Raw genomic sequence first — 23,910 nt, 5'->3', positions numbered from 1 at the left:
TGAAGAAAAAATCCTGAAATCTATAAATCAGCTGTGTTTACCTCGTCTACTTTGCTATTTACTGACCAGCGATTCGCAAAAAATGGGGGTGAGTATCAACATACATGTAATGAAAACAGTTCCAAACCAAAGATTGTGTAATTACAATACACTTTCCATTAACGCAAAATTGTCGTCGACTAAGTCAAGCTACCAGCTGTTTTAATTCTTATTCGAAACTATGCACGCCTTAAACATGGATTGATCATTGCTTGCAACATTGAGGACCAAGCTTAAATTTTTCCTGTTAAAATTATTAACGATCCTTAACCAATCCATTGTCAACAGCTTCGAGCTATATCGAGGCAAATGTTTATAAATAAGCAGTACACAGTTTATGGTAAATTTCATTTTATGGCTTACAAACTGATTCCATTTGTTTAGGTTTTAGAAAATGTAAGTGCAGGCACACAGTCACAAAGGAAGAAGGAAATTTTATTTGGTGACAAGGGAATTCTTAATCTTGAAAGCTCTGATGATCTGACATCGCTTAGTCCTCTGAATGAAGAAACAGGTTTGATCCTTCTGTCGTCTACATGTATTAAAAAGTAATAATTATACCTTCAAATTGAAGAGCCACTCAATCGACAAGAAGGTTTTGTTTAAAATGAAAAGGGGTTTGGAATCCCAGGATACAAAACTTTTATTAGTTAAGCATACATAAGCTTTAAGTTCGGTTCCAGAACTGGATTCGAAACCTCGTAGGATTGAGCAATGCTTTCTTTGCTAAAAGCCTAATACATTTTGATTATTTCCTCCAGCTATCAGGCTGAGACAAAAATAAGACAATCCAGCTTGTCCAAAGGGCATGATTTTTTTCATTTAGTTCCAGTTTTTTAACCAAAACTCTGAGTAATTAGCCCAAAATTAAGGGAAAACTAAAGAAAAAGGTTATCAAACTTCACTCATTGCATTTAAAAATGAACTTGCTTGCCCAAATGGGGACCAGGTTTTCTACAAGCCATATCTGCTAACAACACTGCACGTGATGTCTAGCCAGGTCAGTGTCTCTAGTTTAGGAGTTTTTCAAGTTCTGTGGATCAGAAAGGGTCTCTATTGCACTTCTTGTACTCTCCACAAGCAATTCTTTGATTTTTACATTAAATTAAATTTTTTGATACAACTCATTGTTTTCTAGTAAGTACCATTTATCACTGTCTACATGTAGCTCAACAAGCAGTTATGTGTCTCCAGTGATTACTATCAATAACTGTTCACACTCTAATGTGATATCTTCTATGATCTGACACGCCCATATCATACTTGCAGTGCTTAATACAGTTGAAGCTCGTTATCAAGTGGGGGCATTCTATTCTTGGGCAGGTACAAAGTGCATTTTTTACTTGACTCCTCAATTTTTCATATCTGCTAGAAAAGTGTCAAATTTATAGTTTTGCACTCTGTTATAATCTAATAAGTTACTGCATCCTATAAGAAAAACTATCATGACAATAACAACTGTACATGAATATCAAAAAAAACTGACTGTAGACAGCCAGAATGATATTGTGTGGTCACTGGTTTTGGTCATATCATTACAAAAGTTTTCAAATAAATCATACTATTAGGGAGAAATAGAGTTTAAGTACTGTTTAAAAATAAGCAGGAAGGTATTTTCAGGTTTAAAAAGGGGTTATTTTGGTCTAAAATATTGGACATAAAGTTTAGCCGTGTCTTTATCAGATATAAAGACACTAGTTAAACATTTATTTCTTTTGTTGTTGTTGTTTTTTTTTTTTAATTATTAATGAGTTTTGGATTGTACACATAGCCATCCCCCTCCTTTTTAATAGTTTTTATACTGCGTGTTAGAACCAAGAAGTAATTAATAAGCATAATGATTGAATCTTTATTTTTGCTGATTAGGTGTACCTCTCATTGCTCTCAATCCATTTAAAGATGTGGAAGAACTTTATGATGAAAAGATCATGATACAATACAAGGGAGTTAGTCCAGCTGAAATAAAGGTTTGAGCAGTCAACTAGATGATCATTGGATAAATGAATTATTAGCGCCAAATTAAAAGTAGCCTTTTTTAAAAGTAATAACATTATCATGACAAGCAAAGTTAGCTGCAAAGACAATGCTCCTCACACTAGCATCGCCTTTGGTGTGCAGCTCTTGCAATTTCCCCCAAATAGATCAGTTCTTGCTCACAGGCTATTTTGAATTCATAATTGAGCAGTTTTCCTTTCATAATCCCACTAGCCTGTGCCAGGTTCTATGCGTTGTACGGTAGGGATGTCAAAACAACACAGTCAAGCAAAAAGAAGAGGCCGGTGATCTGGGGAAGGGGATGGTGGTGGGAAACAAAGAGCCTCTTCTCTCCCCACCCCACCTCACATTTTTTGCATTAGATTTCCTGATTGCTGCAAATTTCTTCCTTTGAGCATGGAACAGGCTGTAGTCCCACCAAAGATTTAATTTGATCAAGAAAATTCTGGGGCATTTTTATCATTTTAAAATTGTTAAATGATGAAAAATGAGGTGGGAATATAAAAATGGTAAAATTGAGCATTTGTGGGTGATTTAAAGTAGGTAAGTTTGAATTGGAAAGTTTATATACAAAGACAGGATAGTCCACCAAGGTCAGTACCCATGTAGAATAACTCCATCTTTCTTTCTTTTTTCACTATCTTTTTTTTCATTTGCCTTCATGACAAATACATCAAGCATCATGAAATGATATTTTTCATTTGTTTTTACTTTTATCCATATCAATTAAGGAGCTTCCGCCTCATATATTTGGTGTTGGACAGAAAGCGTTTTGTGAAATCAAAAGAGATCTGGAAACCAGGAACCAATCCATTGTTGTCAGTGGTGAAAGTGGTGCTGGTAAGGTCAGTTTAGGGATCAGGGAGGGAGGGAAGGTGGAGTTTGTCTCCTTCATCCTTCTTTCATTTATTGTCAAATCGAATGGGAAATAAAACAGCCCACACTACTGTTCGAAAAGAGTCGGGAAAGTTTTCCCGGTGGTGTACTGATCTACCTTTCACGCATCATTCATATCATGGGCTATGGATGGGTTACAGTGAGCTCATATATGGACTGATAGCGGCTGCCAGTGCAGTGGCGCCTTTGATGCTGCCGTCCGAGCTTACTGTTTACATGTTAATATATTATATAATGTAAAGACGGCACGTCTCGTTGTCCTCTAATTCACGACATTCCATTCCGTTCCAACTTGTTCAAGAATATTGATTGTTTTTTTTTTTTTCCGAATAGACGTGGACGACTCGTAGTTTAATGCGTTTCATTACAGACGTGGCAGATACCAGGTATGAAGTCTTCGGCGTTGACTTACAGTAAATTGTTGGAATTTTTTCAATTCTTCTGAAATTTCATACATCAGCATGCACGATTACGATAAATTACTTACATACATTACTGCCAGTTTAATTGCAAGCCTTCTCTAATTTATCGGCTTTTAAAAAGACTCAGCACTTGCGGGGAGTTCCGGCTGGCATCAGCAACGTCATGGTTGCCCTCATTGATCACTGGAATTGGCTGTCCTGTGCCAGAGAAGACAACCTAGAGATCCGTCGAGTACTCCATGTAAATGCGAAAACTGGATGGTTTATTCTGAACAAATAAAAATCCATCTGTTCATCCCAGACAGATTTTGAAGACAATAATCCGTCTCGTGCTACGTTATTTTGGAGTCATTCACCGCACAATTTTTAAAACTGCTATAAGCTAAAAAATCTGGGGGTACTGAATTGCAGACGTCCCTATAACAAGAAGAACCAAGAGCGTAGCACATACGTGGCGTGAACGTGGCGTATGTGCGTACAGCTAAAATCTGGAAAAGAATTTTTTTATTTTCTTTTTCTGAAATCATTCACTCCTTCAAAATCTCAACGGTTGTGCCCCTGTAGCCTGTTATTAAAACTATATATCTGCAATGAAAAAAAAGTTGTTCATCGAATCATTTATTCAGCACTATTTATAACTAAATCTGAAAAGTATTTCAGACAAGTTGGCTGCCAAAGTCCAACTTCGTCGTGATTATAGGTATCTCTAGCTTAAATGTAATATTACGATTAACTGTAATTGTTATGATAGGATCGAGGAAACTACAAACGTTAGCAGGATTGAGCAAAGGATACTTGATTCCAGTCCAGTTTTGGAGGCTTTCGGAAATGCTCAGACTACAAGAAACAAAAACAGCAGTCGGTTTGGAAAATATATTCAACTTCAGTTTGATCGGTGAGTCAGCAAAGCCTGAAGATTAGTATTCTGGGAAGTATGTTCCCCGAATTCCATCGGAAACTCAGAAAAGTCATTGACATATTGTTCTTTCATATCACGCTTCTCACCAAGTTTGGTTCTTTCAGTTGTTTAGGGAAAGTTCATTTAATATGACAAGGGGGGGGGGATGAAGATATTGAAACTCGAAGCTTGAAATTTTAGCAGCCCCCCTCGCTAGCAGTTCAATTTTTTAGGAGCCCCCTCCTTGGTAGTCGAAAAAATTTCAGAGCCCCCCCCCCCCCCCCCCTCCTCCTTCAATTCCTTTGCTCCCCTGAAAAAAGATCGCTAGACTGTATTAAATATATTTACCGTTATTGTCTTCAATGGTTTATACTATGACAAACTTGAGATACAGTTGTGATACAATTTTCTAAAGCATTTTTGGGATGAACAAGAGTGTAATAATTACTGATACTACATTTGTTATATCTGTAAACCACGTGATATAGCTGAGTTGCACAGGTCATTAAATTGTTGAGTTGAAAACCATCCGATCTGTATGATGATGTCATGTGTTGGTTTTGAAATATACAAATTTTTGGAGCCCCCCCTCCTAGCGCAACAATTTTTTCAGAGCCCCCCCTTCGGCTGTCTAAAAATTTTCGGAGCCCCCCCTCAATATCTTCATCCCCCCCCCCTTGTCATATTAAATGAACTTTCCCTTAGCTTTGTTATCAGAAGAATTTTATTTATTAATATTATCATGATTTCTTTTTAACGAGATTTAGTTCTTTTCTTAATGCATAGATCAAATTACTCACTGAAATAACTCGCTGCTAAATTTTTTAAGCATTGTAAATTAACTTCCAGGAGCCACAGAATCATTGGCGCTACAGTAAGCACATATCTGTTGGAGAAGACGAGAGTCGTACATCAGGCCCAAGGAGAAGGAAGATTCCACATATTTGACCAGGTGCAAACTTACTGTATTTTTACAGACAAGAGAAAGCAGGTTTTCTCGCGCCAGCCTTGTGATATATCGTTGCGCCCAAAACCTCTCATACAAAGCGCCCAGCCTGGGTTACTTTCATTTAATTATATAAACACCAATGAAATACCAGTTAAGCTTTCGCGCGAAAACATGTTATCTCCACACGTGAAAAGATCCCCGCTGCTAATGGCTACATAATAAATCGCGCTTTTCATAGCCCTTAAATATTTTTTCAAAACTCGAAGAGAGATTTCCTATCTCCCCGCGGCCATATAATATCCTCTATTTCATTATATGAAATCAGCAAATAAAAATTTGACCTTCAACATTATATATAACTTCCTAAAGCCTTCCTATGAATGAACCTTGTTTCAGATTACTTCAAGTAAACATCAAGAAGCGACCTTGAAAAACAGAGAATCTTCATTTGTTGGTAATTAAATCAGTCTTTCGTTTTCACTTTACATAGTAAATGATTACTGAAATCAAAGTCCTATTTTGATTTTTTTAAGAGCAGCAGAGAGGTCTCAAACGTCGTAACAAATTCCGAACGGGGACCTTAAGATCCGACGGCGACGTCCAGTCTGCCCAGTTCCTAGGCAGAAGGCCTGGGCTGAAGACGCCGTACAGGGACTAGGCAAGGCGACAGCGACAAGAACGTCAAAAAAGCAAAGCAAAACAGCAACATTGCACGTGCGCCACACCTTTTTTGTATTGCACGACTACGACGTGAAAATGCCTAATTTTGCGTTTCATGGAGGACGTAAACAAGCCACGACGAAATTTTCTTTCTCTTCCTAAACTCACCCTCGGTGTAGAAACCTGTGAAACTCACGAGTGAAGTAAAACAATGAATACAAAGAAGCCACTGAGAAGACAACGCAATAGAGCCAAGGAAAATAATAGCCGGAAAGCAAAGGAAAACTTCACAGGTTTGTAGGAATTCAGCCACTGAAGAGTTCGCCTAGATTTGACAAAGTCAGTGAGTTGGAATAATCGTGATGAAGACTGAAAAAAAAAAAACGAATTCACTTTTTAAGCGACGTTTTGTCTGCTGTCGCCGTCCTCTCATCTTAGGGTCCCTAATTTTGAGAACAGAAGGAACTCCTTATCGGTCTTCGGTTTTTGTATTGTTGTGACTGAAAACTCCCTGTTCCTTCTCACCCCGATACGAGCGTGTAATAACCCAGGCGTAGTTAATCGATAGAAATCGATATCGGAAATCAATCGAGTTAATCCGCCGATTGTTATCGATTGATATCGGAATCGAAGTCACAGAAAAAATAATTTATCATTTATTATCTATTAACAACAATCGATAGTCATCCATAACAGGCAATAATCTTGAAGAGTATATGGTTCAGATATTCTGAACAGACCGGCTTCAGCTTAACACATTTGATTTCAGCCTGTTGCTCTTTCATCACCTAATTTGCAGGCGGTAATGATGCACGAAGTCGGTGCCTTTCCTTTTTCGCTTGGAATTTAAAACAGGGGTTCAGTCAATAAGCACCGACGGCCGACGAAACGCGTCGGCTACTTTGCTCATAGAGGTCGGCTACCTTTTGCTAAAAAGAAGAAGCAACTAGTTTGAATATTAAACGTTGAAAACAAAATAATTTAGCATAAAATCTGAATGAAAACGTAATTATGATGTGTTTTCATAAAGGCTCACTGGTTTCATGTGAACGCTATATTCACAAGTTTCTTTATAGGTTTACGCAGAATATGTCCACGTGCAAAAGCAGGTAATTTAGTGTTCATGATTTGTTCACCGCTTGCAGGGATTGATTGTGTGACTGATAAATTTGAAAGCTTCATTTTCTTGAAACCCCTGGAATTGAGTGGCTGGCAATGTTCAATGTAAAAACGCCTGAATTTTCAATTTATCCTTTCGCCCACATCTTATTTTTTAGCCCTCCAGGAGACAAAACAAGCTTTGAAAAACATAGGAATTGACAATCACCTGCAAAGCGAAATATTCAAGGTATAGACTTGAGTTAACTAAGGACTATCATAAAACACTTTATTCTCTTCTTTTCCTGACTTCCTTTCAACTACTGGAAGTTCAAATTATTGTCTTTCAATTCTCCCTGTTTTCTAGGTTTTGAACGGAGTTCTCCATCTTTGTGATTTTGAGTTTTTTGATCCTTGTTCAAATATGACTGAAATTTGTACTGTTACCGACGATCATGATAAAGGTTAGTCTTCGTCTACTCCCTATAGAGTAACCTAGACAAGGAACTACCAAGATATAAAAAGAGAGATGAAGTTTTTTACTGTAACAGTTTTTTCCCTTCGTTTCTAATCTATTTTTCCGTTCCCCTTTACAAAATTCTCTATTGTCCTTCGCACACAGGAGAATCCATTCAGCCCGCGAATACATTTAAGTCCTCAGATTTTCTAAACCTCTTTTTACAGCAATCGCTCGTGTCTGTGAATTACTGGGAACTGAAAGCGAGTGGCTAAAGCGGTGCATATTCTTAAGAAGAATAACAGCGGGCTCCACAAGAGAGGAGTTTATGAAGAAGTGCTCACCATCCGAATGTGCAGAAAGAAGAGATTGTATTGCTAAACTAATATACTCCAGGTAGAGTTTTAAGGGAACAGGAGCTGTAAGCCTCCTTCCATCTATAAACATTAACTAACTGTAGATGCTGGTAAAATGTTTGAACTTGACTGGACAACTATATTCTGTTTTTATAAGCAATGCATGTAGCTGTTTGGCTTGTCAATGTCAACCTAGCCAGTACACTGTGTGTGACAGAAAGGAGCAATTCAATTAACAGCTCCCTCATGATATCGTATTTTTTTTTAAGTGTTTAACCCAAACCAACTTACGCGACTGACAAGCCACGTGAAATGCTAAAAGCCATGCAAGAAAGACACCGCTACTCACAGGGCGAAGTGTTTAGTAGTTTTCTGAAAAAGCCCTTTACGTTCCTGATTATCAAGATGATTTTTAACGATGCAAATCGTTATCCATATTCTAAACGTCCTAATGCATTATCTATCCTAATTTGATGTTTCCTTTGTTCTTTTGTAGATTATTCGACTGGATTGTTGACTTCATAAACTCTTCTATTAAAGCACCTGAAGAGCTAAAACACTCATTCATAGGTAATAACGGAATCATCGTTTCTTTTTCGTTTCTAATACTTATTTCTTGAAAAACAAATGATCAAAAATGTATCATCCAAACAAACCTTGCTCATCGCTAGATGAAATTCCTTCTTATGTCAAAATGATTTTTTTGTCTAGTCTCTCTTCATAATGTTTAAATGCTCAACTATGTTGCAGGTCTTCTTGATATATACGGATTTGAAAACTTCAACTTCAACAGTTTAGAGCAGTTGTGTATAAACTACGCCAACGAAAAGCTCCAGCAACATTTCGTGAATCACTTCATGAAGAGACAGCAGGTTAGTTGTTATCATGTCGCTGAATAAGAAACAAAAGTATTTGTAATAACTAGGTTAGAAATCACCGAGTATGCGAGATGAGGCGCAAGTGCCGCGGGCGCCACATAATTTTCAATCACAAGAAAATCCTCAACACCTGTCAGTATTCTCTGGGGAGTCAAGGAGGTTGCTAACGATATGCTCTATTATTATACATCAGACTCACTATGAAAAAACTGATTGGTCGAGAGCATGCAATCAATTCACAATAGCCTGTGAACCTGACATGATAAATGCAATATCTGCTGCAGATATTGCATTTATCATGTCAAGTTCAACGTCTGCCTGGTTACCAAGCCCCATGGCATGTTCTCCTCAGAAACAGAATGGCTGAACAGAGACTTTCAATTAATGTTTACAAAGATATTCCGTCAAGGATTTTTCTATTTTAATGTATACTTTATTCAGACAAAGGTTTTATTACTGTATTTTAAAATTTTTAAATGATCTTGGTTAAGCTTATCAGTGTCACTTTCATCTTAGTTTTGAAATAAAGCCATTTTTTAACAGATGAATGTCTTCTTTTGCCTATTGTTTACAATAGTTTGATAATTCATGATATCATGCTCAACCTCATCCAATAATTGTTTAGTATATGCGGTCCATTCTTTCAATGACGGGGACGTCAAAAACGCAACAGATCGAGGGTGGATTCATCTAGAGCATATATAGACTATATACGCGTATAGCTGCCGCATTTGCCAACTGGAATTTTTTTTATTGTTTTTAGGCTTAAAAACAATTAAAAATACTAGTAGAAAATTGCGACAGCTATACGCAGATGTTCAAATGAATCCACCCCGAATAACCAAAACTACGTACAACTCCGCTGCACGAGAATCATGCTTTTTGGTACATTTCAACGCTGTCACTGCCAGCTTCAGAGTGAAACTTTCCAACGTGACGTACTATAGAAGACGTCAACACTCGACGACAAATTTTTCTTTCTATTTTATACTCTGATGTGCTCCCTAAAAATTCAGCTCCAGGAAAACTCACCTTGAAATAACCGTCATAAGTTTTCAAAGAACGCGGATACACTTAGTAGAGACCTTATAAGATACACCGTTTCCTTGTACGGCTACGACGGGTAGATTGCCTCTTACCCCGGAGAAACGGGTAGGCTGCCGTTAGGGTAGAACGGTAACGCCATTATCATATCTGGAAAATCCTGGTTGCCTCTCATATAACTACGTGGCAAACATGGTCGCCTACCCGTACCAGTGGACTGAAACGGTGTATCTTAAGGCCACTAATAAATGACGTCTCTGTTACGTAATGTCAGGCGTTCTAGTGGTTCCCTATACAGGGTGTCCCAAAAGTTCATTCCTCTACTTTATAAGTCTGTAACGCATTATGATTGGACTTGATCAGCACATAATTTAAACCAAAGTTGTGACTTTCAATCTAATTTAATATTTCATACTTCTTGTGCCATCTTTTGACTCGAAATTCGATTTGTGTAATTTCGCGCCAAAGGTGCGCTGCCCGAGTGAATTTTTTCCCGCGATATATTTTTTGCAATTTGTAGCCCGAGATGCTCGAACTCACTTGTTTTGTGTGAATATTCTGAAAGATTAAACCCTCTCAACGAAAAAACAATCAGCTACGTGCAAACAGAAGCATGTATTTCTATCTATCTATGGCTTATCTGGTAAGATGGTCATAGAGAAATGAAGGTTTTACAGACAAGAAACGAGGGGTAAGACCGAACGTCCTGAATAAAACCGCTATAATAGTTTTAAAGAAGGCCATGTACAAAGCAGGAAACTCAACGAGGTAGCTCTTACAACAGGTAGCAAGTTAAGTCTGGAGCAGGTTCATGAAAAGCAAAGTTTGGAGACCCCTGAGATAGCAAAAAAAAAAAACTTTACTCCCGGACAGGGCCGTCCGCCAAGCAACGTTCAGCTCGTCTCAAATTTGTAAAGAAGAACATCTATAGAGTGTGATAAAAAAACAAAGGGGGATGCCGGTAACTGAACTTCTGAACACAAGTACTCGATAGAGTGAGAAACATATTTTAGAAATTTCATTTAAAAATAAAGTTTTGATCAAAAGTTATAGAACATGAAATTAGAGGAACGAACTTTTGGGACACCCTGTAGTTCCCAGTGCCCCTACTTTTTTAGTTTTTGACGCCATTTAGGTAGAAGCTACTGCCAAAGAAGTTTGGCAGCCGCCTGTAACTGTATCTATCTAGTGACATTGTACGGCTTGTAGCAAGCAAACGTATTGGTGACCTCATGGTCTAACTGTCAGTAAAGCCTTTTAAGTTGAATCATACCTTTTATCTCGGTACGTAATATTTACGGTATCTTTAGAGGGTACGACATATTGGTAAATGGTCTAGCAATTCTTTTGCTAAAATGAGAATAAGTACGGTCAATTGCGCCAATCATAGAGCACTATAAAATGAGTTCAAACGGCGGGTGGTCTGGCGATGCTGGCGCAGACAGATTTCTAAGTCCTTAATTCGTGTAAAACAGTGTTGATTTGGTACTTATTTCTGCTATAGGAGGAGTATCAGAAGGAAGGCATTGACTGGTCGTTTCAAGATTTTGTTGATAATCGGCTATGTTTGGATCTCATTGAGGGAAGAACCAGTGTCTTTTCATTAATGAACGAGGTAAAAAAGTTGTGTCGATGCTGAAATAGAGAAACCGCCCCTCCCCGCTCGCGCTTCATTTCAATTGAGAAAGCAAGACTAGAAAAATTAAATGAAGAGACCACCAAAGGTAGCTCAAACATGCTTGTGTGCCTTCTTCAAGCAAACTGGTTACCAGCAGCAGTATAAACAATTCCCTGTTGTCTTGCGCATTATAGATTTGTGTCGCATGCAGCTTGCGACATTTCGTCGTTTTGTGTTGTTGGCGACCCTTTTGGCTGCAAAATATGTTTTGAACTGAAGGACCTAGGAGGAGTTGAACCGGCCTCTTGGCTGGGCGTTGAGCAGACACTTGTAGCTTTGAACGGACATTTGGCAGGACCTCCCTACTCATTTAAAAAACTCAAGTGTGTCTGTATTTCCAAAGAAAATGATACGGTCTCTACTGTCAGAACAACAAATGAAATACTTTTTCGTCTTGTTGATGAAGCAACATAGTTCATGTAAGAAGAAGTTCTTCCTTCTTTGTTTTGTATTTCCTTTGATTTTACCTGCTATATAGAACCTAAATTGTTGTGCGAGCTAACAAGAAAACCAACTGGTTCATTTAGCTTCCTAACTTGCACATTATTCTCGTTACATTTAATATAATATCTTGTAATGTAATTAAATTTCTTAGATAGGAATATTAGCCATGTACATTAACAAAGCATGATAAAGATTATTATTATTATTATTATCATTATTATTATTATTATTATTATTATTATTACTATTATTATTATTATTATTATTATTAACTTCCATTCGTGGAAGGGGCCTTGAGAAACGATCCTAACTCTACTGTCAGTGGTTGAAGCCTATATGAGGAAACAATGTTACAGCGAGAAAATAAGGCTGGAATTTCATGGAATGAACGATCTTCAAGTTACAGAGCGCGTGTCGCCTTACCATCACAGGAATACCAAATATGACTTTATTCTCAGGAGTGCCGCTTAAAGAGAGAGTTGGACACGAAATCGTTTAGAACACGCCTGGAAGCTTCATTGGCTCAGTTCAGGCATTTTACCTGCCCGCGGTTTAGGAGTGAAAATGAGGAGTTTACGATTCATCATTTTGCCGACAGCGTTTCTTATCAAGTCGAAGGACTTGTTAAGAAAAATAAGGTACGTACTTATTCCTTAATTAAGCAAATAAACTCGTGAAGGAATTCATTAGGTAAAATAAAGCTAAGTGTTTATAATCAGAACTGTTACTTTGTTTGCGCGAGGAAAACTGTTCATTCTTATATTTACTACAACAGTTTTTCATGGAACGACAACGTTTTCTTGAATTACTCGCAAAATCCGACGACATGAGGTTTTGAAAGAACTTTCCGATCGAACGCCGTTGCCGGGCAACCAAACATTAAGAAAGATGACAGGAGTTTGTTTAGCTTTGTTTATTCTCTTAAGGCCGCTGTAGACTTACTATGGCTGGGATTTCTTTTCCATTTGTCAGTTTTGTTGTAAATTGCCCAGAATTAGGCAACACACCTAGAACCGCTATGCCGCCCGTTGAAAAACTGGGCATTATTGTAAGTACATGTAGAAAATAGCCTTCTGGGAGATGAATTACTAAATGCAGACAAACTTCTAAACAACAACCGCTTTGGGTCAAAAGTCAAAACGCTTTTGTGGAGAGTTTCAAAAGAGAGTGGACGGACCTGTTGTGGTCAAGTCCTCACCTTGGTTTAGTTTTTTTCCTTTGCTAATGTATGATAGCGAGTTTGAAATTACAGAGCAAAAAAATTAAATCAACTGACTATAAAATTGAACCGCAACATTTATCCACCTTGACATATAAGATTGTAACCCATCGCACTCTCAAATTCTCATTTCTTTCCGTTGACGCCGCAAAGGATTTTATTCCTCCTGAGATTGTTGAGCTTCTACAAAAAAGCACGAACACGTTGATCCAGGAACTTTTTCGAATCCAAGAGAACCAGGACAAAGGAGATGGAAAATTTGAGGTAAGTTTCTTGTATTAAAGGAAAGCACTTGCTGAGATCCTTTAAACACATGAGTCAGTCGATCTTTCATGTAACGCTAAAGGTATAAGATGAACTCTACAGCTTATCATATGCACGTTACACTTTAACAGGGATCTGTCCACGCTTTTAGCTGTCATTTTAAAAAGCTAAAACTTTTCTCACATCAAAAGAAATTTGGGGAGCAAGGGATGGCACAGTGGTGGGAGTACTTGCCTCCCACCAATGTGGCCCAGGTTCAAATCCTGGCGTCGACGCCATATGTGGGTTGAGTTTGTTGTTGGTTCTCTCCTTTGCTCGAGAGGTTTTTCTCCGGGTTCTCCGGTTTTCCCCTCTCTCTAAAAACCAACACTTTCAAATTCCAATTCGATCTGGAACGCACCGACATGTTTCACCGAGTTCTTATGAACTCCTAAGTACTCCGTGGGTAAACAAATAACAATTTTCAAAATAATGGTCCAGTTTTGTTATTTAAGACTATATTTAGGCACATTGAAACTGTTTCCTGTCGACTGTTGATACGGATAGCAAGGATGGAAATGGATTGAGACTAAAAAAAGGGTTGGGCAAACCTTTTCAAGTTTTAATGCAAAATGTGCAAAATTCACAAAGGATATATTATGGTTAGTGTCCCTGATGGAATTTGTTTAATATCTTCTTCATAACCAGCTCTACAGGAACATTTTGTCAATGGGTAAAGGCACTAAGTAATGACTTTAGCACAGAATTGACCTAAAACAGCAGTATCCATGAGACAAAGCCCCTTTAAATTGTTGACAAACTTTTTAAGCATGTACGCAGGAGTTCACCCCCTCACCAATAGATTGAAATCTTCGATCTCTCGCTTGGCGAAAAGCTGAGCTTTTTTAAAAGAATATAAGAAAGATAAACTCGGACCAATGTTTAAAAAAAAATCCATGAGAATTATCATACTTTACGATTTAAAAGGGAAAGCAATGGAACTGAGAAACTGTGAACATCTTCGGGAACTTTCAGACTCGCATATGCCGGGTCCTTTACAAAAAATCCTAGTGCCTCTCACTCTTCGGGAAAATCTCCCGCCATTGACACGCAAGAAGTTGGCAGGTATATATTTGAGGAAACTTACATGTAAGATGTAACTCAACGGTCAGTCTTTCACTTTATTACAGGACGGAGTAATGACAACTAAGGAGAGTTCCAGACATCGCCAGTCGACAGTTACTGTTGTTCGCAAATTCAAGGTATACTGACGGCCGCTCAGTAAAGTTTCCAAGTGTGCCCACCTCCCCGGGCATCCGTCGGGCATTTTCCCACTGTGGGGCATTTGTCATCGGATCTACCCAGGGGTAGGGATGGGGATTAGGCCATTCCGAGTTGCCCAAAGCTTCTGTTTCAAAGAGAGGCTAGGTGCAATGATATTCAATCCTCATGCCAATAAATCTCATTTTCACGAGAAACGTTTTGCACTTAGCTTCGAAAGGGAGATATTTTGGAAAAGGCCTATTTGTTATTGTTTTCTTCAAACCCAAATACTTTGAGTATTATGCAGGACCAGCTTGTCCCACCGTGACAGATATCCGGGAGGGGGCCGGGGTTCAACAGTTGATACTGAGGGACCGTTGTGTTCTGGCCTAGTATGATGTACTGATAAGCTACCGTATTTATGACTTGTTGAATGTTCTTTTATGTTTAGGTCTCACTGGACAGTCTTATGTCCACGTTGAGGTCTACAAATGTTCACTACATTCGCTGCATCAAGCCAAACGCTGACTGCCTGCCTCAGGTGTTTGATAGGAAACAGGTAGGGTTTTCCAGTTACTAGTACTACAGGTATTAGCCCCTGTTTGCCTGTTATTCTTACGCAGTTAGATAAAACCGAACTGACTCTAAAGCGTAGGTTAAATAGCCTGCGACCCAGACGGAACTAAACTTCCGGTTAAGTCCTTCTGCAAAACAGTGCCGAAATCCTTTTTCAGTTGGGGCCCCCCACCAGTGCACCAGGGTTTGAGTGCGCGCTATGATTGGCCTGGTAAAAGGCCATTGTCGATTTGCTAATCAGGTTGAACGAAAATTCGAAATGCTCCGGTAATTCGTTGAGGCCGTTGTAGGCCCAAAACAAGGATACCGGCGCTGCTTGGCAGAACTTACCAACCGGGCTGAGATTACTTTTGCGAAGCAGGCCCTGACTCGTCCCCAGTTGTCTCTCTTTGTATTTCCTTAGTGGCGCGAGAGGTGTGATGGGAAGGAGGAAAGCGAGGGAGAGAGAGAGAGAGGGGGGGTCTTCCTTCCTTTTCCCTTCCCATCAGCCCCTGCTTCCACAGCGCGCGTTACGCGAAGACGACTGGGGAAAGTCAGACGTAGACGCTGGCCAAGGTTGAACCGTAGACACATTTATCTCGGGGTTTCATTGTATCATGTTTCATAATGGTAGGCTAAGTAAGAACGAGTTGACGAGAGCTAGTTTAGCTCTGTTTGACTGCAACTACTGTTTACACTTATATTCATCTAAAAAAGGTTATGGCTCAACTGAATGCTTGCGGTGTGGTAGAGACAATTAAAATCAGCGCGGCTACTTATCCAATCAGGTGAGTCAATTACTTGACTAGGTGTTTTAATTGCGAAAAACTAACTTTGAAACTCCAAGCGGGATGTCTCAAGTTAACCTAAGTTTAATGTTTGTACTTCAAGGATCTCGCACCATGAATTTCTTAAAAGATACAGCCCCCTTTTGAAACTTTCCAACCCTACGACACGCAGCCATTTGTCACACCCGCTCAGCTCTCCGAAGAAAGCCGACGCTTCTCCTCGATGTCCGACGGTGGAACGTCTAAAGCGTCGATCTCGTAGGCGTCACCGAAGTAGCTACGACCACACGAGGCATATTTGCCGATCAATTCTAGAAATTGCTGAGACTGACATTGATGAAAGCAAAGAAAATACCCAAGGAAAATTTCTCAAGGGTGTGAAACTCGGGAGATCGAAGGTTTTTATGCAAGAAGATACGGTACGTTTTGGGGGTGTCCAACCCCATATTACCTTTTATTAAAGTAGAATCTACAATGATTATGTTAAATTTGCATTATTCATCACTCAGGTAGAGGGAATAACGGTGATATTTCATTTTTCGACTACAGTCAACTCTCTATTAGTGAAGGACACTAATTTGGGATTGACACTTTAGTATCCTAGCCCTTAGAGAGTCGACAAAGAGACATGGTTTCCACAGGTCAGGAAAAAGTCGGAGGATTTCACTCCGAGTCAGGGAAAATACGAGCCTTTGAAGGAAGTCAGGGAGAAGTGAAATTTTAAGAGTACACAGTCATTCTTTTCCCTCTACCTTTACTGTTATCTTACATTTAAAATTCTTTTGTAAATTTTACAGGCATGAATCGTGTTGCATTGGTAGAATATTGTTCATGAAGTTGAACAACATCCCTTTTGCACGTTATGATAAGGCCATTCCTATATCAGTTCATGTACACTACATGTGACTTGCTGTAAGCATAAATAAGGGAGTATAGGGGATGGCTTTGAGGGAAGGGTTGAGTCTATTTTCAGGACTAATTGGTGAAATTGCGTTAATTCAGATAAGGAAATTTTACATTTGTCAGGAAAAAGTCAGGGAATAGTCAGCGTTATGGGCCAACTCTAAGCGTTCCTCTTATAGAGGTGTCCGTTGAGAGAAAGTCAACTGTGTTTCATGAAAATCACATTTCAACTAGAGAAAAATGTACATAGATTAGCTTAGATTATTCTCTCTTGACAATTTCAAGCAAACAGCTAGTTTACTTTTTTTGTGTAAATCCGACCGTTTGGATGATCAACTAGTAATTGCTTCTTTTTGCTTGTTCTTAACTATTAACTGACTTTTTGTTGTTGTTGTTGTTGTTGTTTTGTTATCATTACCACTATTTTTCCCTGTTTTTAGATGGAAAGGCTGGAAGCAGTTCGAAACAGGTGCCTGATCAAATCAGTGGTAATTATCCAGAAATGTTGGAGACGCCATCAAAAGGGCTTGACGAGAAGGAGGGAAAACGCAGCCGTGAAAATTCAATCTGGTAAAAGTTACCATTTACCCTTGAAGTTGGTTAAATAATGAAAATGTCAGTGTCTGCATAAATTTATATCAGTTACATAAATACGCCTCTTTACATTTAACGTTAGTGTTCTCATTAGTCGTTTCTCTCTTCTACAAGCAGTCTGACAAAAATTATTTCCTTTTCAGTGTGGCGAGGGTGGAAGGCAATCAAAAACTTCAAGAAGACTTTAAAAGCCATAAAAGTTATTCAAAACCACGCGAGAAAATGTTTGATGTTAAAACGACTCAGTGAGCATAAGCGCCTTTTAACAGAGGACAACTATAACCAGGAGAAAGACTTTATCAACGAAACCATCCTCGAGAGAAACTCTGTCTTGACAGAAAATACTGGTATACTCTTAAGACAATTGTCAGTTTCGCCATTATTCTCAAGTGGCGAAGTCACAAAGCGGCATGCCCTTCCAAGTTTAGTTTCGCCTACTTCAGGATCTTGGTTTAACCCGTTTAAGACGAATTGCGACGAGTTTAGTCAAAACAGCTTCTTCTGGCTCAACAACAAGGAATTGTCATGCAATTTGACCAGAAACACGATAAGCCCTCTCGCTATGTTGATCTCTAACTTCAGTCAAGGAAAAATACCACCACAAGTTTGTACCGTGGAGAAACAGCTTTCTTCAAAGCAGATGGTCAATACATCATCAGCTATAATATCACGTCGAGACATTGAAAAGGTAATGCCTTTGCTAATTTCGTTTTCATCCTGTTTCAAGATATTCTGCCGTCTATATGCTGTTTTCTTTTCGTACAAGTTAACCTACGTTAAGATGCCCCTGTTCATCCGGAGAAAAAACGTTCCACCTTCTTCAAAAAAAGGTTATTGTAAAGGCCCCCTTATTTTACGTCTGTCAGCTCAAGATAGTCACTGATTATCTGACTAACAAGCCTAAAGCCAAATGAGCACTAATTTTCCCCCTTCCCCCCGCCCCCCTTCTCTTCATCACTGCTCCGTTTCACAGGTATTTGAACGCCACTTAAAGCTACACGGGAGCAGTCGAAACAAGGATTTGAGGTTGCACCAGGATATCAAACTCTGGTCCTCTCTCGCACCCGACTGTACCCAGTCCTTGCTCTCTGGGAGATGTGAAAGCAAGCAGCCAATCAGTTAGACTGTATATCATTTAATCATTTTTTTCTTCGATGAACGAGCGAACTGACGCGAGTGTCAGCGGAGCCGTACGGGACAGCACCTAGCTAGCGACCTTTGAATTCTCTACCAGCCCATGATTATACTTTATCTTTTCTTATCTCACACCCCTGTCCCACTCCTCGTAGCAAAGGCGAGCAAGCTCACTTGTTCAGGGTAGCGCGAGGGTATCTCCCTGTGCCAGAGCTGGAGAACACTCCTCTGACAGGCAACGTTAAGTACATTCTAAGAAATGGTTATATCATTATCATTCATATTTTTCAGGTTCCTGTTACGTTTCACTGCAGAGGTACCCCTCTTCCGCATGCCAGCACCAGACCTCTGAAAGGAGCTTTGACTAACACGGTAAATAATAAACTAACATGTACCCCGATAAATACAAGACTTAAATTGTCCAAAACAGACACCTTGACCGCGAGTTGATCCGACTGGGAAAGCCAAATTGTTTATATAGAAAAAAGTTATCCCGGCTAGGAGGATGAGCCTACCAGGGTGATATGGCTAGGCGGGTCACCCTTCTACCTTTAGCCAAGCCAACCTCTTGTTCCTCATATAAACGGTTCGTCAATTTTTAAAGGAAATGTAGAAAAATTTGACTTGCCCCCTAGGGTAGCTCGAGAGGGCGAGTGACCCTTCCACCCGGGACATTTTTTGTCTCAATATAAAAGGGACCTCATATTGCACCATTCAGGAAAATCAATGAATTTCGAGGCAACGAAAGCGCATTGTCTCAGGCTAAGCTCAATAATCAGTTTTTTTTCTAACCCTAGGTAAAATAAAATTGTAGTATATAAATAGCTTTCTACCCACCGACTGAGCTACCAAGTTGAATGCCCTCCGCCTCTTAATCTCATACACCAAGCATGAAAATTTTCTCTTTTTTTAAGAATATGTTTTAAACTACTGATGTACTTTAAGATTATGTATGTGTGAGAGCAAAGTGCCCAACCTCTGCTGCCAAGTGGCGTCGTGACTCGGGACGTGGCCGACTAAATTGAATGTAGAGAGTTGGTACGAGGTTCCTTTATTGTTGAAATCACTTTCAGTTGGCCGAAACACTAAAAAGCAGTGTCATTGGGAGTGAAAGGCAAACCCAAGGTTATTAATTCCTGAAAAAAGTAGAGAACAAGGGACCAAATCCAAGGCGAAATGGCGGTCATAAAACGCCTGATACCCGGGCGCGACAACCAACAGCACTAGCCATAATGGTAACTGTAATAGTCTGGCTCCCTCTTCTGTCCATTAAGTCAAGCAGACAACATTGTTACCTTGATGAAAATTAAGGCTGATTTGAAATGCATGCCTGACAACCAACACAGCCGGTTTATATTATTATTATTATTATTATTATTATTATTATTATTATTATTATTATTATTATTATTATTATTATTATTATTATCACAGTCTTTGCTGGTGTTCTTTTTGTGCATCAACCGGGCGCAAACCATGCACCTAGAGCGTCAGTCACTCAAGTCAATCATTCTGTTCATACACTGAGCACCTTTCTGAGGATTCGCGCAGATCCCAGCATGCAGATCTTTTGAATCTCTGTCATAGTAGCTCTCTCTGATACTTTCTTGATGTTTTCTACCATACCCTTCTTCACTGTACCAAGCGCGCCAACAACCACAGGGATCACTACGGTTTTCATATGCCACATTCTCTGTATTTCTAGTTCTAGGTCTTTGTACTTGCTTTTTTTTCACTTTCCTTCAGTGCGATGTTTCTATCTGATGGAACAGTCATAGCAATCAGTTTGCAGGTGGAATTCACTGAATCTTTAACGATGATGTCTGGTCTGTTCGCTGTTATAGTTCTATCAGTATTGACTGGTATGTCCCACATGATGGTGATGTTGTTATCTTTATTGTGCATCACAGTCTCTGGCTCGTGTTCGTACCATTTGTCTGTAATCTCTATATCATGATCTTTACAGATGCTCTAATGGAGATATGCTGCAGCATTATTGTGCCTGGAGATGTACTCTGTTTTGGCTAATACCTCACATCCAGATACAATGTGGTCCACTGTCTCTTCATGTTGCGAACACATTCTGCATTTGCTCTCCACTTGCTGGCCACATATTACTTTCTGGTAGTTTCTGGTGTTTATTGCCTGGTCTTGAGGTGCTACAAGTAGTCCCTCTGTTTCTCCTTTCAAATTACTTGACAACCATTTGTTGGTGGTGACTGTGTCAACAGGGGTCTTTTTTGCATGAGCATGCGCGACCGCTGACTTGTCAAAGAGCACGCGACCAGTGACAGCGACCGTGCTGCATAGTCATAGGAACCAAATTGTTCACTTTGAAAGCTTGCTTGAGATTGAAATAGTAGCAGGAACTTAGGAAAGACCTTCGTTGTACAAAATAAGTAAAGATCTGTTGATTTAAAGTGGAGACTGTTGGGCTGAACGAGGTGAAAGAGCAAGTTTCTCAAGGGTGTCTGACACGAACATGGCTGCTTGTTGTTGTTTGGCGCTCGACTCGTGTCTTGATTCCCCTTTAAGAACCGCAAAGATTGGCATAGAATGCATTGCTGATGCGTAGCTAATGAGCAAAATGTTCTTTATTTAGTGTTTGTCTATACATCGGATGTTAATCAGTTTCTCGATGCCGTAGAGGATTTCTGTCAATTATTTGTTAATAGCTGATTTAGCCATATTTCGGGAGTGGATTAATAACGATCAGCGGGCGACTACCACGCCGTTTTCAGTTGGAATAGAAAGTTTTTGCCTTAAGTATTTTAGCGATACAAAGTTTGTTTATAGGAAAATTGTAGAACTTCTTCTTTTTGCGTGGACTAACATTGTAACGCATCTTTTACAGGAATTTGCTTTTAGCCAGAACTTAAATGTTCTAATGATTTTTAACTTTTGGTCGGCATCACATGTTTACTGTACTTCTTGGGAAACCTAACCGTTTGTTTCATCAAAATCGGTCACAAGATTGGACTTTAACTTCGGTCCTATTGAATGCAGTTTTGACTGTGTCTCATTGATATTCATTTTTTTTATTGTTCGAGACATACAGAGTGACTACCACCAACATCTCACCAGGTGACTAATCTACGTCTCGTGTGCTCTTAATTTTGTAGCTTTAAAGTGCTGGGAAAATTGTAGAACATATATTAATTCACTGCTGAACTGAACATCGGCTTTCGCGCACTTCGAACCCACTCGCTGAAATTTGCTATTTTTTTTTTTTTTTAATATTTCTCTTCCTTTCCGATTTCAAAACAAAGAAAATTGAAAGTGTTTACTTGCATCAACAAACGTTTCTGCACTTTGTTTAGACTTTGATGAGACCAGCGCAATCCTCCAGGCACTACATATACGCGCGCGGTTGTCCAAGTCAAGCGGGGAGATGAAATTTGATAGTAGCTCGTGTATGTTAAAGCCTGTCTACTTCGCTTTTGTAAAGACCATGTTAGAGTTTTTTTTTGCAAACTACACATTTTGTTAAATCACGAGCACATTCGCCAAGACCAACGAGCAAAATAATCGCTATGATAGCTTTGAGACGCGCCATTTTGATGAAGGCAAACCCTGTGGTGAGCCTCCATGCACATCGCTTGTTCAGCAGTCGCGCATGCTCATGCAAAAAAGACCCCTGTTGACTGTGTCTACATGAGGCTTCTCTAGGATCTTTGGAACTGGCCATGCAATGCTTTGTTATTATTATTATCATTATTATTATTAGGATTATCATTATTATTAGAATTAGTAGGGGCTTTGAAATCGATAAGGAACTAGCGCGATTTTAGTATTAATACTTTTAATATTTATCACATTTAGTATTAGTATTTTTTAATTCTTCTTTTAATATTCTTATTCTCTTCCATTTACTAGTTTGTTCTGCATTTTATATAGCTTTCCTCTTATCGACTTTGTAACATTCATCTGGTACCCGATATATTTGCAATTTTCGATATTCAAGCGTGTGGCATGGTATTGTAACATTTGAAAAAAAAAATTATTATTACTAGGGTATCTAAAAGATAGTAATGCTGCGGCTTATTCTGTTGATACTGGCATTAGTTAGGCAGAGGGACTTAAAAGAATCGAAAATGACATTGAATGTCCTATTTACATGTTGGGAAGTACAAGAATAATTACTATCAGTCTATAGAAAGAACTCGTGGGAACGTTGTTTAGAAAATGATCTAGTGGTTATCAACTCTGGTTTTCCCACAGTAAATTGTAGGAAATGATGGAAATTCAGATTGTTTATCCATATATTTAATATACGGTGTACTATCTTTTCTCTGGAAACACAATACTTTTCTGGCTGTTTACTGCACGTTATTAAGTAACAGTTATTTAGCTATATATTTATAGAAAACAACAACACAAAAAACGGAAAAAAAAAGAAAGAAGGGAAAAAAATTTCGGTAGGACTCGAACCCAGCACCATCGGCTCGACGTAACTACACCTAACCACTACACCACAGACACTACTTACGTAATATTGGGAAAAGTCTTTAATTTAATGCCTTTTGCATGAAACTTCCGCCGGCAAGATGATCGCCAGCCGCATTAATCGAGCTATTAACAGTAAACAAACAATGTAAACGCATATTCCATGGCAATGAATGAATGAAAGGACATAATTATGCTTTTCAAAACGCCGATACACGTCCCTGCAACGTCGGACACAAAACATATGTTTTGTTATCTCGATTTCCGCTGTTATTTTGAAGCGAATGGTCAAAATCACATCCATTTTCGGCTCATACAGGTTCTTAAGAATAGCATGGCATGACATTTTCTCACTTTCACATCACCTTCTAGCAAGCTGGAATTTGTATATCCCCCGTGTTGCGGAGTCGAAGAGCAAATGCTCATCTTCTCGTCAGGTTTAACACCTGGACGAGTCGAAGGCTCTTGAATTGAAATCCAATCCCCAAGTTAACCATCGTACTCATATGAAAGACTCCTGCGTGTCTTAAATTTGGTAAGACCTCTAATCGTACTGTAGAAAATTTGCTACAAAGAAAACTCTGAGTCTGGGCAGCGAACGATGCGAACTTCCCCGTGTTTTTATTTGAGTTGTTCGTGGCGCAATGCACTCTGGTTAAATGCAATGCATTGTGGTAAAAAGTGTGGTTAAATGCAATGCATTGTGGTAAAAAGTGATGAATTCGAGAATTCGTCGCCCCTTATATATTTCCCTTAAATCCTGATTATGTTGCTGCTCGCTCCCTACGGTCGCTCCGCAGCAATTATACCGTAATTGTTATCATTTTCTTTTGCAGGGGCTAGCTGGTATCAGTGACATGTTAGATTGAGTGTGGCTCCAAGACAGTGTGTGGGTTACCAAATTCGTAAAACTGAATATGAAATGAAAGAGGAAAATTTCCAACCGTAAG

At 39.1% G+C, this 23,910-nt stretch overlaps 1 protein-coding gene across 1 annotated transcript; it reads left to right on the top strand.

Annotated features, from left to right (window-relative positions):
• The first annotated feature begins 82 nt into the window (after positions 1 to 82).
• LOC140953389 (unconventional myosin-XIX-like) lies at positions 83 to 23,910 on the top strand. The gene is made up of 25 exons (XM_073402873.1): positions 83 to 88; positions 424 to 553; positions 1,309 to 1,362; positions 1,906 to 2,006; positions 2,766 to 2,879; positions 3,265 to 3,317; positions 4,105 to 4,248; positions 5,101 to 5,203; positions 5,597 to 5,654; positions 7,138 to 7,208; positions 7,326 to 7,422; positions 7,643 to 7,811; positions 8,268 to 8,341; positions 8,522 to 8,643; positions 11,198 to 11,308; positions 12,274 to 12,453; positions 13,188 to 13,298; positions 14,468 to 14,539; positions 14,992 to 15,099; positions 15,813 to 15,883; positions 15,987 to 16,302; positions 17,227 to 17,356; positions 17,524 to 18,068; positions 18,806 to 18,886; positions 23,797 to 23,910. The coding sequence occupies exons 1-25, from the start codon at positions 83 to 85 to the stop codon at positions 23,827 to 23,829; spliced, it is 3,054 nt and encodes a 1,017-aa protein (XP_073258974.1). The 3' UTR covers positions 23,830 to 23,910.

Source organism: Porites lutea, chromosome 11 (assembly GCF_958299795.1).
Source record: "Porites lutea chromosome 11, jaPorLute2.1, whole genome shotgun sequence".
NCBI classification, from domain to species: domain Eukaryota; kingdom Metazoa; phylum Cnidaria; class Anthozoa; order Scleractinia; family Poritidae; genus Porites; species Porites lutea.
The sequence above is the reverse complement of the archived record's forward strand: the minus strand, read 5'-3'. Positions and strand labels throughout refer to the sequence as shown.

Coding starts and splice junctions, on each gene's coding strand:
- LOC140953389 (XM_073402873.1), top strand. Junction 5,204..5,596: donor GATTCCACATATTTGACCAG/GTGCAAACTTAC, acceptor ACCTTGTTTCAG/ATTACTTCAAGTAAACATCA. Junction 12,454..13,187: donor GACTTGTTAAGAAAAATAAG/GTACGTACTTAT, acceptor GACGCCGCAAAG/GATTTTATTCCTCCTGAGAT.